General features: G+C 43.8%; 1 protein-coding gene across 3 annotated transcripts; it reads right to left on the bottom strand.

Annotated features, from left to right (window-relative positions):
• Nucleotides 1-5,819: 5,819 nt before the first annotated feature.
• Nucleotides 5,820-11,409, bottom strand: RPL6 (ribosomal protein L6). Of its 3 annotated transcripts, none has more exons than XM_073881098.1 (7): nucleotides 11,387-11,409; nucleotides 10,347-10,583; nucleotides 10,158-10,256; nucleotides 8,496-8,639; nucleotides 7,896-7,944; nucleotides 6,908-7,092; nucleotides 5,820-6,004 (listed from the first exon to the last, which is right to left on the bottom strand). In XM_073881098.1, the coding sequence occupies exons 2-7, from the start codon at nucleotides 10,581-10,583 to the stop codon at nucleotides 5,852-5,854; spliced, it is 867 nt and encodes a 288-aa protein (XP_073737199.1). In that variant the 5' UTR covers nucleotides 11,387-11,409; the 3' UTR covers nucleotides 5,820-5,851. The 3 variants fall into 3 exon arrangements, with proteins under 3 accessions (XP_073737199.1, XP_073737198.1, XP_073737200.1); XM_073881097.1 differs by lacking the exon at nucleotides 11,387-11,409 and adding an exon at nucleotides 11,305-11,328; XM_073881099.1 differs by lacking the exons at nucleotides 8,496-8,639; nucleotides 11,387-11,409 and adding an exon at nucleotides 11,305-11,328.
• Nucleotides 11,410-17,709: the final 6,300 nt, after the last annotated feature.

Here is a 17,709-nt window from a genome sequence, read left to right as displayed (position 1 = left end):
TTTATTTGAGAGAGAGAATGAGAGATAGAGAGCACGAGAGGGAAGAGGGTCAGAGGGAGAAGCAGACTCCCTGCTGAGCAGGGAGCCCAATGTGGGACTCGATCCCGGGACTCCAGGATCATGACCTGAGCCGAAGGCAGTTGCTTAACCAACTGAGCCACCCAGGCGCCCCTCCATTTCTATTTTTTGAAACAGCTTCAGAAGAATAGGTATTAATTCTTCTTTAAATTTAAATTTAAATGTATGGTAGATTTCCCCTGGGAAGCCATCTGGCCCTGGGATCTTGTTTGTGGGGAGATTTTGATTACAGCTTCAATTTTTTTTAAAGATTTTCTTTCTTTATTTGACAGAGAGAGACACAGCAAGAGAAGGAACACAAGCAGGGGGAGTGGGAGAGGGAGAAGCAGGCTTCCCGCCGAGCAGGGAGCCCGATGCGGGGCTCGATCCCAGGACCCTGGGATCATGACCTGAGCCGAAGGCAGATGTTTAGTGACTGAGCCACCCAGGCACCGATTACTGCTTCAATTTTCTTGCTGGTTATCAGTCTGTTCAGGTGTTCTATTTCTTCCTGTTACACTTTTGTTTTATACATCTCTAGGAATGCATCCATTTCTTTGAGACTGCCTAATTTGTTGGCGTATAGTTGCTCATAATATGCTCTTATAATTGTATTTCTTTGGTGTTGGTTGTGATCTCTCCTCTTTCATTCATGATTTTATTTGGGTCCTTCCTCTTTTTTTTTTTTTTAAGATTTTATTTATTTATTTGACAGAGAAAGACACAGCAAGAGAAGGAACACAAGCAGGGGGAGTGGGAGAAGGAGAAGCAGGCTTCCCGCGGAGCAGGGAGCCCGATGCGGGGCTTGATCCCAGGACCCTGGGATCATGACCTGAGCCGAAGGCAGATGCTTAACGACTGAGCCACCCAGGTGCCCCTTTTCTCCTTCTTTCTGAAAAAAAAAAAAAAAAATTAAATTGAAAGACTAAAGAATCATGGGGAAAATCCATGAATTCTATGTGCTGCCGTTTTGCAGTTCTCATTGATCAGTAAACTTGGTCTTGACTGGATGTTCTTGCTGATCTCTTGGGGGAGGGGCCTGTTGAGTTGATTCTCAAGTGTCTTTGCCCTGGGCAGAATTGTGCTGCCCTTGTGGGGGGGGCGGGGGGGTGGGGGGGGCAGGCTAAGTAATCTCCGGTTTGCTCTATGTGGCCCATGTTCCCTGAAGGCTTTCCACACAGCTTTAGAGGATGAGAATGAAAATGGCAGCCACCCAATCTCTGGCCCTGGAGCCAAAAGCTCGGGACCCCACTCCTCAGTGTGCCCTCAGAGAAAAGCAATCACTCCTGTCTTCCTGGTCTCTGTCTGCACTTCGTGCTCACCCAGCCTGTGATCCAGCATTTCTATCTCTGGCACACGACCTCGTTTGGAGTCTCCAAACCGAGCTGACTCCTGTGGCGTGCTCCTGCACCGCTCCCCCCAGGGGAGGATGGGGGGAGGTCTCGCCGGTTCTGCCACTTGTTGAGCCCCTGCTCGGAGAGCAGTCACCTGACTGTGCCATGGTTCACAGTTTATGACAACCCCGAGCTGGGAGCCCACTCCTGTGCTCATTGTTTGCAGCCAGCTTCCCTGCTCCGATACCTGGGAACTCTGCCGCACTCGGCACCCCTGGTCTTCCTGTGACCCCAGGGTCCTGCCCCCGCTTAGCAGCCTGAGTGATGTCTCTCACCAGAGCAGACTTTTGAAAGTTCTTTATGCTCCGCTACTATATCACTTGCCAGTAGCTGGCTTACAGAGGCTCTTAAGGTATGTGGCTGGCTAGGCGGGGGTCCCCTTCCTCCCTCACCGCTCCATGGGCATCCCTCCCAATGCTGCGCGCTCAGTCAAAGAGGACGACCTTCCCCTATAGAGGAGGGCCATTCTTTGGTCAAGGGTATACGAGTAGCTGCACTCCCAAGCTAAAACCTCTAACGAGCTCTCAAGGTACTCTTTTTAAAAAAATTTTACCTAATCTCTACACCCAAAGTGGGGCTTGAATTCACAACCCCAAGATCAAGGGTTGCATGCTCTACCAACTGAGCCAGCCAGGCACCCCCAAGCAATTCCACTTCTAATATACCAAACATAATTGAAAGCAGGAACCTGAATAAATACCCGTGTATCAATGGTCACAGCAGCTTTATTCACGGTTGCCAAAAGGGTTAAACAACCCAAACCTGCATCCATGGGTGAATGAGTTAACAAAATGTAATATATCCAAGCAATGGAATATGATTCAGCCATAAAAAGGAGTGAAGTACTGACACGTGCTACAACATGGATGAACCTTGAAGACATCATGTAAAGTGAAATAAGCCAGATAGAAATACTGTATGTGAGGTACATAAAATAGTCCAATTCTAGAGACCAAGTAGAATAGAATACCAGAGGCTAGGGCAGAGGGGGAATAGGGAGTCAGCCATTAAAGGGTACAGGGTTTCAGTTCGGAATGACAAAAAAGTTCTGGAGATGGATGGTGGTAATGGTTGCACAAAAGGAACTGCACACTTAAAAAGGTTTAAAATAGTACATATTGTTATATTTTATCACAAAACAATTATACAGGAAAAGTATATACTTTAACTGCTTAGCACATACTCAGAATCGTAGCATTTCCTATCATTATATTGATTATCTGAAAGGTAAATGAAAAAGCAGCAAAACCAGGATTCAAATCCAAGTCTTTTCAATTCCCAAAGCTTTAACATTAACCTCTACACTGTTTGCAATTGACCTGCACTTGATGGATATCTTTTGAATGAATTATTCCACACCCTTTTCCCAGAGAAATTCCAATCTTATATTTGCATAATATATGGGGTAATTCAGAACACTGTTGCCTTTCCTCACATTTTTTTTTTTAATTGCCCACGGCAGAGTAGCACCGAGCTCTGTTCAACACTTATTAGAGCCTCTAAAGTTGGGAATCAGGCCCTAGACCCTGGTCACGACAGCCTGGGAGGTGCCACAGGCTGAATAATGGCCCCAAATCATGTCCATGCTCCAGTCCCTGGCTCGCCGTGTATGTTACTTCATACGGCAAAAGGAATTTGGCCTGTGTGATTAAGCTAAAGATCTTGAGATGGGAAATGGGATGTAGCACAAAAATATATTTGGGGGCTCCTGGGTGGCTCAGATGGTTAAGCGTCTGCCTTTGGCTCAGGTCATGATCCCAGGGTGCTGGGATCGAGTCCCACATTGGGCTCCCGGCTAGGCGGGGAGCCTGCTTCTCCCTCTGCCTGTCTCTCATGAATAAACATTAAAAAATATATATAATATATATATATTTTTAAAGATTTTATTTATTTATTTGAGAGAGAGAGACACAGCAAGAGAGGGAACACAAGCAGGGGGAGTGGGAGAGGGAGAAGCAGGCTTCCCGCGGAGCGGGGAGCCCGATGCGGGGCTCGATTCCAGGACCCTGGGACCATGACCCGAGCCAAAGGCAGACGCTTAACGACTGAGCCACCCAGGCGCCCCTATATATATTTGGTCTTTGTCCCTGCTTCCTGGCAGAGCTCCTAAAACCCATGGAATTTCCCCAGTGATAGGGGTATCTTTTGTTACTGTTAAGCTCCTTTAGATAACTGAGTTTATGCTAATGCAGTGACATAGTATAGGACCCCAGCCTCAAGATGGCGCTGGTCACCAGAAAGTCCAACTGATAGGGTTGGAACTTTCAGCCCTCCCTAGACTTAAGGCAAGGCAGGGCAGGGTGGTGGGCCTGGGATTGGGGTGGAGAAGCAGCTGGAGATTAACCTCTGCAAAAACTCTTGGGGGAAAACAACAAAGAACTTGAGCAACAACGTTTGTTGCGCTTCCAGGTTGGTGAAGAGGTGCTGGGAGAGAGCCTTGCCTGGGGAGGACATGCAAAATCCATGCTTCCCCCACTATCCTTACCTTTGTGCTATAGAGCTCTTCCATTAGGCTGTTGTGAATTGTATCCTTTTTAATAACAAATGCAATCAGGTGTTTCCGAGTTCTGTTCAAGTCATCATAAACATTGAACTTGATGACGGTTGTAAGGTAACCAAGTCAGACAGAAGTGGGGTAACCTGGGGTATCTACTCCCTAATTGGTGTCTGAAGGGCAGAGAGGAAGAGTAGGCTTAAGAAATGGGCCGGAGGGCCTTGTGGCCAAAATGACCTTGGAAGTGAAAAAGAACCACTAAGAGACCACAGCCAGAAGTGGCATGTTTGGATTTGTTTCAAAAATGTTCCAGAGCACATGTTATATACCTAGTGGTGAGACTAGAATTAAGACAATCATGGGGATGAGGATGTAACATACAGCATGGGGACTACTGTTAATACTGTATCATTTGAAAGTTGCTAGATTTTATAAGTTGTTAGATTTTCTAACTACACATGGTGATGGATGTTAACTAGACTTATGGTAGTGACCATTACGTTATACCCCTGACCTGTACACCAACTGACAGTATTCAATTTTATCTCAATTATGAAAAATCATAAATACCAAGTTCTGAGAAGTGGAATAACAAACTGTCACACGTTGCAGGTGGAATGCAAAATGGGGAAGTCTGCCAGTTTCTTACAAAGTTGAACATGCATTGACCATATAATCCAGCAATCCTGCGTTTTCACCCACCGGAAATGAAAACATACCCACACAAAAACCTGTATGTGAATGTTGATAGTGGCTTTATTCATTATCTCCAGGAATCCTGAACAACCCAAATGTCTTTCACTGGGTGAACTTTAGGATAGTGATATAAGGATCTACTGGAGCAACAACAGACAAGAACTACTGAGCCATGGATATGAACAAATCTCAGGAACATTATGCTAGGAAGCACATTGTGGGACATTCTGAAAAAGCGAAACTATAGGAACAGAAGTTTGATCAGGGACTGCCTCGAGTGGGTGCGGACGTCATGGGCATGAGGGAACTTTCGTGGTGGTGATGCTTACCCAACTGCACAGGTGTCACACAACTACACACTCAAAATTATCTCACCTAATGTAAATTGTCAACAAAAGCAACTTCAAAACCCCACCAGGGCCATCTTCCACTCATCTACTGACAAAACCCTGAGTCTGATGACCTGTTTTTCAAGGGAGCCCGTGGAGAAACGGGACACTCTTGTATAGGAGCACAAACCACTAAAATTAAAATGCATAAATCCTTACTCAGCCAAAAACAATTCTTACCTGATACTTACCTGTGTGCACACTTGAATTTACTACTTTGTATACAATTAAAAAATGATGTAAACCCAAATATCCATATAATGGTACACTACCCTGGGCATCAGTGAAAACGGACTTTATGGAATGCCCAAAACAGATTATCTGGTTAACAGTATGTATAGCACATGAGGTTTTTGGCTTAAAAAAAAAAGGGGGGGGGATAGTAAATCATTATACTCATTTGCTGTGTATGCTTTTAAAAAACTAGATACACAAGACTAACAGCAATGATTAGGAGTTGGGCCGACGAGGAGAAATGGATAGTTGTCAAAGGAAGGAAAAGTCTGTGGCCTCAAAAGCAGAGTTGTTTCTTGTCCTCATGGTCCAGTACTGACCTGTTCAGTGATGCCCGGGGAAATGGTGCTATTTCGTACGGGTGGGTGCTGGATGACAAGCCAGACACTAAGGAAGCTTAAAATGCTGATCCAAAACAGAAGAGGAGGTCCCATTGTACTGGTACCACCCTCCCAAATCCCACTCCTCTGAGGAGATTCAGATCCCACAAGCTGGCTGAGTCAAACCACACCTCTAGGCAGATAAAAATTTTAAAAAAGACACAAAGGAAATGGATCAGTTATTTAATTACGTTCTTTGTAAGAAATTTAGAACACCAATTTGTGAGGGTAAACTCCATTTGTGAGAGAAAACACAGAGCGGAGGTAGCCCTGAAGCTGAGGAACAGCTTTGATTTTTGGCAGAATTTGCGAGTCCACAGCTTTCTGATCAACCTTGCGCTGCTCTGTAATCTCGTATTTCTAGGGGGAGAAAAAGAAAAGAAAAAATCATTTAAAAACAGGGCACAAGTACTCAATCCCAGGGATATTTTGATAATCCTTTCCTTGGAGGACTGTGAAGTAGTATAATCTTGTTTTTAATATAGTAAAACAGTAGCTCTTTCCCTTTTGTCTACTTTAATAGGTATCAAAGATAAACAAGGGTGGGAGCGCCTGGGTGGCTCAGTCAGGAAAGTGTCTGAGCCTTATTTTGGCTCAGGTCATCATCTCAGCGTTGTGAGATCAAGCCCCATGTGGGGCTCTGAGCTAGGCATGGAGCCTGCTTAAGGTTCTTTCCCTCCCCTTCCCAAAAAAAGGACAAACAAAGATATTGGGGGGAAGGCCCAATAGAACAGTAGAGTTAGGGGCGCCTGGGTGTCTCAGTCGGTTAAGCACCTGCCTTTGGCTCAGGCCATGATCCCAGGTTTCTGCGATGGAGCCCCGCATCGGGCTCCCTGCTTGGCAGGGAGCCTGCTTCTGCTGCTCCTTCTGCTTGTGCTCTGTCAAATAAAATCTTTTTTTTTTTTTTTTTAAGATTTTATTTATCTGACAGAGAGAGACAGAGCAAGAGCAGAACACAAGCAGGGGGAGTGATGTGGGGCTCGAACCCAGGACCCTGGGATCATGACCTGAGCAGAAGGCAGACGCTTAAGGACTGAGCCACCCAGGCGCCCCATCACCGTCAAATAAAATCTTAAAAAAGATTCTGAGCGAGCTTTCAGCTACCATTAAGAATCACTGAATGTAGCACCATCTGGAACGATATTATTCCCCAGATATTCCTCATTATTGACAACTTTTGTCAATTCTTTGTGAAAACTCTGTTTTCACTCCCACCCAGGGAAGCTGGAGCTATCAGAGGCCAAGACAGAAAGAGAAGCTTACCTCTTTCTCGGTGTCGAAGATCTCACCCTCCTGGTGTCTGGGCTTACGCAGCTTCTTCTTCTTGAAGTAAGCATCAGTGAGATGTTTGGGGATTTTCACACTGCTGATATCAATTTTGGTAGAAGTAGCAATGACGAATTTCTGGTGTGTTCTACGCAGAGGAACTCGATTGAGGGACAGAGGTCCTAAAGGGGGAAAAATCAATATATTGAGGGAAAGAGAAAGCAAAGATTTAAGAACAGACTTTGGATTTAAAGAAACCTGGTGTGTTGAATTTTCTGTTCAGCTGAAGAAATCTCAAACTGCCCTTTTTACAGCCAGGATCCAGACTTTTTCAAGATGTCAGTTTGTCCAAGGCTCCCCCTTCCTCAAATCTTAAGTCACCCAAGCTGGGAGACGGCATAGTCACTCATACACGTTGGCCAAAGCCACAGGTCCCTGACAAATTTCAACCAAGGACTGCTTTCCAGAGTGAACAGTTCACTTTTTAACTTGTTTGGCAAATGTACTCTGGTTCCAAGTGGCAGACCAATTACAAGTCTTATGCAGGATCATTCCTTGGGGTTAACAGCCAACCATTCTGCACTTTAGGTGGCAGTTACTTGGTGCTATGTGGCCACACAAAATTTAAATACCGGCTCTCTTAGAACTCAGGTATATGCAAGACAATAAAATGGGGCACATAATCTCACAACACTGGAACTTCCAGTGGTGGAAGCAAAAGTACATTTAAAAATGCCAAGTTTCAGGGGCACCTGGGTGGCTCAGTCGTTAAGCATCTGCCTTCGGCTCAGGTCATGATCCCAGGGTCCTGGGATCATCGAGCCCCGCATCGGGATCCCTGCTCCGTGGGAAGCCTGCTTCTCCCTCTCCCACTCCCCCTGCTTGTGTTCCCTCTCTCGCTGTGTCTCTGTCAAATAAATAAAATCTAAATAAATAAGTAAGCAAGCCAAGTTTCAGAGAATATAAAATCCAAGGATTTTCTTACCAGTCACAAGTAGCAAGCCACTGCTCAGTTGCTTCAGGAAAACTACCCTCTGTAAATTAAACAGACATGTCAGACATCCCTGTGATTAAAAAAAGACTTCTAAATGAATCAAATCATAGGCTTCTAAATTTGGTAAAGGAAATTTCTCAGTATGTATCTGCTCAGCAACTCTGGAATCAAATATACCAAACTACCAACAGGGGCAACCCTTGGATATGAGCAATATTTTTGTGTGCTTGTTTATAATGAGCAGCTATTACTTCTAACAATAAAAAAAATTAACATTCTTTAACTCAGTAGTTCTACCCTGCAAAACTATTCTAAGTAACTAAAAAATATAAATACTTTTGGGTAACAAGGACATCTAAATCATCTGTAGTAAGTATTCCCACCAGCAGGAAATGATAATTTATTGTACACTATGGACTAAACACATTATGCTAGTGACTGGGCAACTGGTTGTTACACCCCCCACCCCACCAGCCCCCCTGTGAACTACAGTTACCATAGGCAAATAAAGAAACTCTACCCAGAGTGTGAACACGTTATCATCAAGCACGTTAGGCACCTGAGCCGACGGGTCGGGTCTGCTGTGCTCACCTTGCCTCTGTGGCGCCCAGTGAGGATGATCAAAATGGTCCCGGGGGTGATACTAGCTCGCAGCTTTCTCACGTGCTGACTGAAAGGTTTTTTGCCGTGGCTCAACAGCTTTCGAGGCACATCTTCAGTAGGGTAATACCTAGGCTGTAAGGAATCCATAGGTCCCACTTATTTAAACAAGCTAATCAGATTAGCAGAGCTGGTTGTGACAGTGGGACACTTGCAACACCTATTTTAAATGATTTACACGGTTACATTTCATTTTCACTTCTCCCAAGTCAATAGTAAATTTGGAAAAGGTCAATGCTGCTTATCCCTTCCAATGCAAAACACAAGAGGGAATCCATTTAACTAAAGGAGCTGTGTGTTCAGGCACAGCAGAAAGCATAAAGCAGGGCGCCTGGGTGGCTCAGCTGGTTAAGCGTCTGCCTTTGGCTCAGGTCATGATCCCGGAGTCCTGGGATCGAGTTCCACATCGGGCTCCTGGCTCAGCCAGGAGCCTGCTTCTCCCTCTGACCCCCTCCCCCTCATGCTGTTTCTCTCTAATAAATAAAATCTAAAAAAAAAAAAAAAAGCATCAAGCAAGTTACGTTTGTAGACTTAGGATTAAACCAAACTTTGGAATTAAGACGACATGCTCTCATACACTGTCCTACCATCACACACTGTGGTATAGCAATGATTCTCAAGCTTTCCTGGGCTCCCTGACCTTAACCTAAACTGTACTTCTCCAGAAACACGTCTGACACATATTTGGGAGATTATGTGTGATATATGAAGGAGGTATGGCTTGTTTTTCCATTGTGTTCACATCCCCCACATTAAACTACATCACTACATTATGCACAAAGGAAAACAAAACAACACAGCTCGATCAGGACCACCAGTTCATTTATTGGAAAAACAGGACCCCACACAAAAACTATTAAGTGTATGACAAATAACTCACAATAACCTCCTGCTTTGACCACAAACATTAGTACCTAATAGAAAAACCAGCCCGGAAGCGCCACTTACCCTCCGGGGCAGTAATTTTCAACTGTGATGACCATAACATAACTGGGAATATTTTCGTAACAGAAATTAGAGCAAACGTTGAGGAAGTGTTGGGTCCTGTGCATGGTAGAGAAGCCAAGCAACAGTGCTGTGGTACATAGCTGTTCTACAGGCCTGGCAGCACCTGAGAATTCGTGCCCCTCTTAACTCTCACAACACTGTGAGACAGACCTTTATTCCTGCTCTACAGGCGAAGAAACAAAAGCACAGAAAAGCAACTCTACTTAAGATCAAACAACAAATATTTGGGTGCCTGGGTGGCTCAGTTGGTTAAGCGACTGCCTTCGGCTCAGGTCATGATCCTGGAGTCCCGGGATCGAGTCCCGCATCGGGCTCCCTGCTCAGCAGGAGCCTGCTTCTCCCTCTGACCCTCCCCCTCTCATGTACTCTCTCTCTCTCTCTCATTCTCACTCTCTCAAAATAAATAATAAATAAATCTTTAAAAAAAAAAAAAACAACAAATATTTACGAGGCCTGGTTGTAAACCCAGAATCCTCCATTAGTAATTCTCTGGCCAATACAAACTTCTAAAACCTTAGAACACAAAAAACCCCTCACGGTATTCTGTAACCAAGCTTCCCGTTTACAGTTTCTTCCGAATCTTACCATTTTGCGAAGTTTAACCACTCGGGTACCACCGTTCTTGTCACCACCAACTGGTTTTGTGACAGTAGCAAGAACTTTCTCCTTCTTTTTCTTTTCAACCTATCAGGACACAAATGCATCACAGTCAGAGGCAGACAAAATTTCTAAGGTGAAGATCTAAGTCGGTCAGCGATCCTTCTCATCCCTTACCCTAGACTTAGCTGCCGAATACTTCCTCTTGTACATGGCCTTTCTGGAATACATAGCGGATCGGGAATATCTGCCAATTCCTCTGACAAGTACAGGGTTTCGGCTGCAGTGGGGCTTCCCCTTCTTTGGCGTTTTAGCCTTGGGGTTACCCTTCTTAGCCTTGCCACCGGCATCAGCCTTCTTAGCTTCAGGTTTCTTCTCCTTAGTATCCGGCTTCTCAGCTTTTTCGCCCGCCATCTATCAGTACACATATTTTTAAAAAAAGAAACGTATTTCACCAATTATCCCATGACAAAACAATGTCTGAACAGTACACTGATAGGCTTCCGAGTCGACGAACCCTCACCCTCTCCCCCCAAGTAGCTCTAACATCCTTTCATCCCTCCCCTTAAGATCCCAAACCACACACATCTGCAGTAACCCTCAGAGTGACTAATTTGTAAGAATTTGAAGAGATCTTACATCTGTTTGCTAAATATTTAGTGGTCTAAAGTCCCTATTCCATTCGTTCACTATTCCGGTTTTGTGGGAATCTTAACAAATTGCCACAGCTATGAAGCAGCGAGGAGGGACCCTGAAACCGTTTGCTTCCAGGGCTTTTGCGCTTTTCAGACTGCTGTCTCATTCAAGAAATTCAGCGTAGGAGTCGAGAACACACTAACATCCAGCCCAAACTCAGGCCAGACTGAAAAGCGCAAAGCCAAGAGGCGACTTCCGGTCGCGGACGTGGGAAGAAGGCAAAGTAGCGTTTGGCCTCAGCCCCAAAGCTCAACGTGGCTCAAACAAACTCAGCGGTGTCCTTTGGAACCCGAACCCGGGATTCCGGAGCGCGCGCCGTCATCCTGGTCCCTGCGGCCCCACCATTCCGCTACAGATTCCCAGAAGGACCCTGTATCCCCAGCCCAAGAGGGTGGCACGCAGCCGGGAGCTCCCAAGCCCCTTCGGCATTCCACTTCACCCTCTTCGTGCCCCTGCGCAAACCCAGGCGAGATAAATGAAGCGTTTGGGAGGCCTCTCAGTTGATCCCGAGCATGTCCGACCCCTGCAGGTGTCCACTTGACACCCTCCTGATTCGGATGGCGAGGGATTGGGGATCCCGAAATCGAGTCTTCCACGGAGAACCGGCCATTCTTACCTTGCAAGATGTGAAAGAGAACTAAGGTCTCCGCTTCCGGTCTATAAGGAATCACGGGAGGTGTTGAGTCTCACTTCCTTCCGGATCTGGGGCATTATGGGAAATGTAGTTTCCCCTCCTTTGACAGACCCGTATGGAGAGCTATTTCTTCTAGGAGGCAAAAGCGAAAAACATTTTGAAAATGTTTCACTTTATAGAACAATAAAATTCTCAAAATACTTTTGGAAGCCGACATAAATTACAGCTTTTTATTTTGCTTACTAAGGACATTAGAAAGGACTAGCATTTTCAATGTAAGAAGGGAGAGAGAGATGAAAGACCAAATCTCCAAATAAAGTGAAATCTTTCCTATGAAAAGCTAGTTGGGAACCTTCCATGGACGTTTTCTCTGCAGTTAACTTAATGCCTGTATCCCAGACTATAGCCAGTGCTCAATGGCGAAGAGTCAGAAAAGATAGAATTAAAATAAGTAAAATAGAGGGGCGCCTGGGTGGCTCGGTGGTTAAGCGTCTGCCTTCGGCTCGGGTCACGATCCCAGGGTCCTGGGATCGAGCCCCGCATCAGGCTCCCTGCTCAGCGGGAAGCCTGCCTCTCTCTCTCCCACTCCCCCTGCTTGTGGTCCCCCTGCTTGTGGTCCCCCTGCTTGTGGTCCTCTCTCGCTGTCCCTCTCTCGCTCTCTGTCAAATAAATAAAAAGAAAAAAAAGAGGATGGTTGTTCATCCATTCTACAAGCATTTCTGGCTACTTTGTACTTCATTTCTTTTCTCTTGGAAGTTTTGTTTTACTTTATTTATCAAAGTATAGTTGACACACAATGTTGCATTAGTTTCAGGTGTTGTACTCCTTTCTTCATTTCTATTTTATTTTTAAGATTTAATTTAATTTAGGGGCGCCTGGGTGGCTCAGGTGGTTAAGGGTTTGCCTTCGGCTCAGGTCATGATCCCGGGGTCCTGGGATCGAAACCCGCATCGGGCTCACTGCTCCGCAGGAAGCCTGCTTCTCCTTCTCCCACTCCCCCTGCTGTGTTCCCTCTCTCACTGTGTCTCCGTCTGTCAAATAAATAAATAAAATCTTTAAAAAAATAAAAAATAAAAAAAGATTTAATTTAATTTATCTATTTGAGGGAGAGAGCATGAGCTGGGGGAGGAGCAAAGGGAGAGGGAGAAGCAGACTCCCCACTGAGCAGGAAGCCCCACATGGGCTCGATCCCATGACGCTGAGATCATGACCTAAGCTGAAATCAAAAGTCAGACGCTTAACCAACTGAGCCACCCAGGCACCCCCAGTTTCTTCATTTCTAAAATGAGGATAACAATATTACCTGCCGGGGCGCCTGGGTGGCTCATTCGGTTAAGCATCTGCCTTCGACTCAGGTCATGATCTCAGGGTCCTGGGATGGAGCTTTGTGTGGGGCTTCCTGCTCAGCCTGGAGTCTTCTTCTTCCTCTCCCTCTGCCTCTACCCGTGCTTGTGGGCACACGTGCTCACTGGTGTTTTTTCTCTCTCTCAAATAAATAAATAAAATCTTAAAAAAGAAAAAAACAGGGCGCCAGCGTGGCTCAGTAGTTAAATGATCCCAGGGTCCTGGGATCAAGTCCCTCATCAGGGTCCCTGCTTGGCAGGGAGGCTGCTTCTCCCTCTCCCACTCCCCCTACTTGTATTCCCTTTCTCACTGTCTCTCTCTCTGTCAAATAAATAAATAAAATCTTTAAAAAAGAAAAAGAAAAAACAATATTACCTGCCCCACAATGTTGTTGGGAAGATTAAATAAGTAACTATAGACAAAATCACGAAGAACAGTATTTGATGCATGGTAAGTGCTAGATAAATGTTAGTTCTTCTTATCATCACCTGCCCCCCAGCATGACACCAACCATCATCAACATCAACATCATAGTTGTTGGTGAGATCCTACTAGGTGCCAAATATTCTGCTAATGTTTGTGTACTGGGGATAATAAAAACAATATTGTATGCTATGTGGTTAGAACAGTGCTTTGTGCCTTGCTTTATTTCATTCAATCCTCTCAACAACCTATGAAGGATACTGTTATGAGGGATCTGGGGCTCAAAGAGGTCAAGTAACTTATTCATAACATGGATCTGATTTCAGAGATTGCACTTTTAACCATCCATATAAAAAGATTAAAAAGATGACAAATGAAGATGAATAAGAGAGTTCTTTGCTCATATTAGAATTAAGAAGAAGAATACTTATTACCTTTGCAAAATAGACAAAACACTATATCTTACAGTTTTTTACTGCATTCAAGCCCTTAAGGCAACGTGTCCACATATGTGACACCTTTTGGCTTGAATTTTCCATTCTCTTTCATTTGCTTGTTCCCGGTGGTGAGATCTTTTCACCTTGATTTTCTTCAGATCCAAATCACCTGCTTTGTGGCTGTGTTCCCTGCGAATCATGTAGCCTTTCCCCATTCTGGATGACTGAAGATACAAATATAGTGATCTCGGAAGGCCTCAGAGATTTCCGTGGATCCTTTCAGACTACAGTGAATGCAGACTGGCTATGCCTGCTGAAACATGTGGGTTCTAAGCGAGTCTGTCTTCCTTCCATACAAATTAAGGATGAGTGTGATCCTAATAGGCTGCATTTTATGCCAGTGTATGATTATTCACTGTCCAGGCCTGTAATATTCCCAAGGAAAAGCTTGGGCACTGCTCTTTTTTTTAAGAATGGAAGTGTCAGCAGCTTTACTTGTTCAGCCTCCTGAGCAAAACACCTCCTAGAAACAGCTACTTCAGAAAATGTATTGGAAAAAAGAAAAAAAAGAAAATGTATTGGAATGAAGTGCAGAGTTGCTCACTTAAGCCCCTAAAAAAATTAAAAATTTCATAAACTTTCACGTAGTAAATACACCAATATATTTGTTAAATGACCAGCCATTGAAATAAAAACATAAATGAACCCCCTCTTGTGTTTCGTTGTGGTACTGCAAAATTTACCCTTCATTACTTGGACAAAATATTGTCAACATATTTGTTATAAAGTAAACATTATTATCAAGCACCTAGTTTTGTCATATATAAAATGTTCTTAAATTTGCTCAGTGCTTCATTAATTGCAAAGCAGGCATTTTTGCAGACACTAAATCATTTTAAGCCTCAGGGCAACCTCACTGTGAAGTAGGAATTTTTTTTAAAGATTTTATTTATTTATTATTTTAGAGCGGGGGAGGGGCAGAGAGGAGGGGAGAGGGACCAGCAGACTCCATGCTGAGTGCAAAGCCCCACGTGGGGCTCTAAGCGGGGCTCCATCCCACAACCCGAGATCATGATCTGAGCCAAAATCAAGAGCCAGATCCTCGACCAACTGAGCCATTCAGGCGCCCTTGAAGTAGGAATTTAAGATGAAAGAACTGAAACTCATTTATAATAAATGATTTATCCAATGTCACACAGATACATTGAATCCTACCTCTTGGTACCATGGAAAGACAGAAAATCAGCAGACAGTTGTGCTGCAGAGAAGGTACAGACCTTGTAACCTGGCGTTCACTTGATATATGATCTTATGATAAACTTCTGCACATAAGGTTTCTTGTTTATAAAATGGGGATGGGGGCACCTGGGTGGCTCAGTCAGTTAAGTGTCTGCCTTCTGCTCAGGTCATGATCTTGGGATCCTGGGATCAAGCCCCACGTTGGGCTCCCTGCTCAGCGTGGAGTCGGCTTCTCCCTTGCCCTCTCCCACTCCTCCTGCTCATGCTCTCTCTCTCTCCCTCAAATAAATAAATAAAATCTTTAAAAAATATATATAAATGGAATGATATTGACAACATTGATAATACCTCCCTAAGTTAAGATCAACATATGATTCACTCATTCACTCAATTTTCTCAATAAAAAGTTCATGGGAGTGCTCCTGGGTGGCTCAGTTGGTTAAGCATCCGACTCTTGGTTTTGGCTCAGGTCATGATCTCATGGGTCACGAGATTGAGCCCTGTGTCGGGCTCTGCACTCAGCTGGGAGTCTGCTTGAAGATTCTCTTCCTCTGCCCCTAACCCAATCACTCTCTCTCCCTTGCTCTCTCTCAAATGAATAAATCTAAAAAAAAAAAAAAAAGAAAGAAATAAAAAAGAAAGAAAGGAGTGCCTGGCTCAGTCGGTTAAGCGTCTACCTTCCACTCAGGTCATGATCCCAGGGTCTTGGGATTGAGCCCCATGTCGGGCTCCCTGCTCAGCAGGGAGTCTGCTCCTCCCTCTCCCTCTGCCCCTCCACCAAATCGTTCTTTCTCTCTCTCTCTCTCAAATAAATAAATAAAATCTTTTAAAAAAATAAAAAGAAAGAAAGTTCATGAAGGGGTGCCTGGCTGGCTCAGTTGATAGAGCATGGGACTCTTGATCTTGGGGTTGTGAGTTTGAGCCCCATGTTGGGTGTAGAGATTACTTAAAAATAAAATCTTTTTTTAAAGAGTATTTATTTATTTATTTGACAGAGAGAGACACAGTGAGAGAAGGGACACAAGTGGGGGGAGTGGGAGAGGGAGAAGCAGGCTTCCTGCTGAGCAGGGAGCCCAATGCAAGTTTCAATCCCAGGACCCCAGGATCATGACCTGAGCCGAAGGCAGACACTTAATCGACTAAGCCACCCAGGTGCCCCAAAAATAAAATCTTAAAAAAAATAAAGAAGGGTGCCTGGGTGGCTCAGTCATTAGGTGTCTGCCTTCAGCTTGGGTCATGATCTCAGGGTCCTGGGATCAAGCCCCACATCGGGCTCCCTGCTCAGCCAGAAGCCTGCTTCTCCCTCTCTCACTCTTCCTGCTTGTGTTCCTTCTCCTGCTGTGTCTCTCTCTGTCAAATAAATAAAATCTTTAAAAAAAAGAGAGAGAGAGTTCATGGAAACACTACTTTCAGTACAACTCCCCACCCCCAAATCCTAGAAATAATTTGAATGTCCATTAACATAGAAATAGACTAAAAGATGTATATCCATTCTACAGAATATTATGCAGCTATGGGAAAGAATGACTTACATCTAAGTGTGCTTTCCAGTACAGTAGCATTAGCCAAATGTGGTTATGGAGCATTGGAAATGTAGCTACATCACATTAAGATGTGCTGTAAGGGTAAAATACACACTGGACTTTGAAGGCTTAATAAGAAAAAAAAGAATGTAAGATATCTCATTAATTTTAATTCTCAATAATTTTGATTATGTGTTGAATGATAGTATCTTGATATATAGGGGTAAACATATTTGCACTGATTTCACCTCTTTTTACTTTTTTAAGTGTGAATACTATAATCTTTAATACTACATATATGGCTCACATTATATTTGTATGGGACAAAAATGCTGGTCTAGGGATATTCACTACATATTAAGAGAAAAAATAAAGTCACAAGTATATATAATCTTTGTGATTATATATGCATATATATACACACAATATAACTATTATATTATAATAATGGATTCATATGTATTATGAATCTATAAATATAGGCACATATTACAGACTCATTTAAAAAACAGGATAGAAAAAAAATCCCAGAGGAGTTCAGGATGGCGGAGGAGTAGGAGACCTTAGTTTTGTCTGGTCCCAGGAATTCAGCTAGATAGCTATCAAATCACTCTGAACACCTGCAAACTCAACCAGAGATCTAAGAATTGCTGCAACTCTACAAATAGAAAAGCGAACACTTCCTGCAAATATGACAAGACAGAAAGACTCACCTCAAAAAAGAGAACAAGAGGCAATACTGACTGCGAGGGACCTAATCAGTATGGACGTAAGTAAAGATGTCAGACTAGAGCTCAGAATAACGATTATAAGGATACTAGCTGGGCTTGCAAAAAGCACAGAAGAGACTAGAGAATCCCTTTCTGGAGAAATAAAAGATTAAAATCTAATTAAAGATTAAAACCTAATTAAAATTAAAAAAATTAAAATCTAATCAAGTAGAAATAAAAAGGCCATTAATGAGATGCAATAAAAAATGGAGGCTCTAACTGGTAGGATAAATGAAACAGAAGAGAGAATTAGTGATATAGAAGACCGAATGATGGAGAATAAAGAAGCTGAGAAAAAGATAGATAAACAACTGAGGGATCATGAGGGGAGAATTCGAGAGATAAATGATACCATTAAACAAAACAATATTAGAATACCTGGGATCCCAGCAGAAGAGGAAAGATAGAGGGAGAAAGAGGGGCAGAAGGTATATTGGAGCAAATTACAGTGGAGAATTTCCCTAATGTGGGGAA

The sequence above is a fragment of the Callorhinus ursinus genome, unplaced genomic scaffold, assembly GCF_003265705.2.
Source record: "Callorhinus ursinus isolate GAN/ISIS: 27379988/994484 unplaced genomic scaffold, GSC_fseal_2.0 scaffold41, whole genome shotgun sequence".
Taxonomy (NCBI): Eukaryota; Metazoa; Chordata; class Mammalia; order Carnivora; family Otariidae; genus Callorhinus; species Callorhinus ursinus.
Note: the sequence above shows the minus strand (reverse complement) of the source record. Positions and strands in the feature narration are given on the sequence as shown.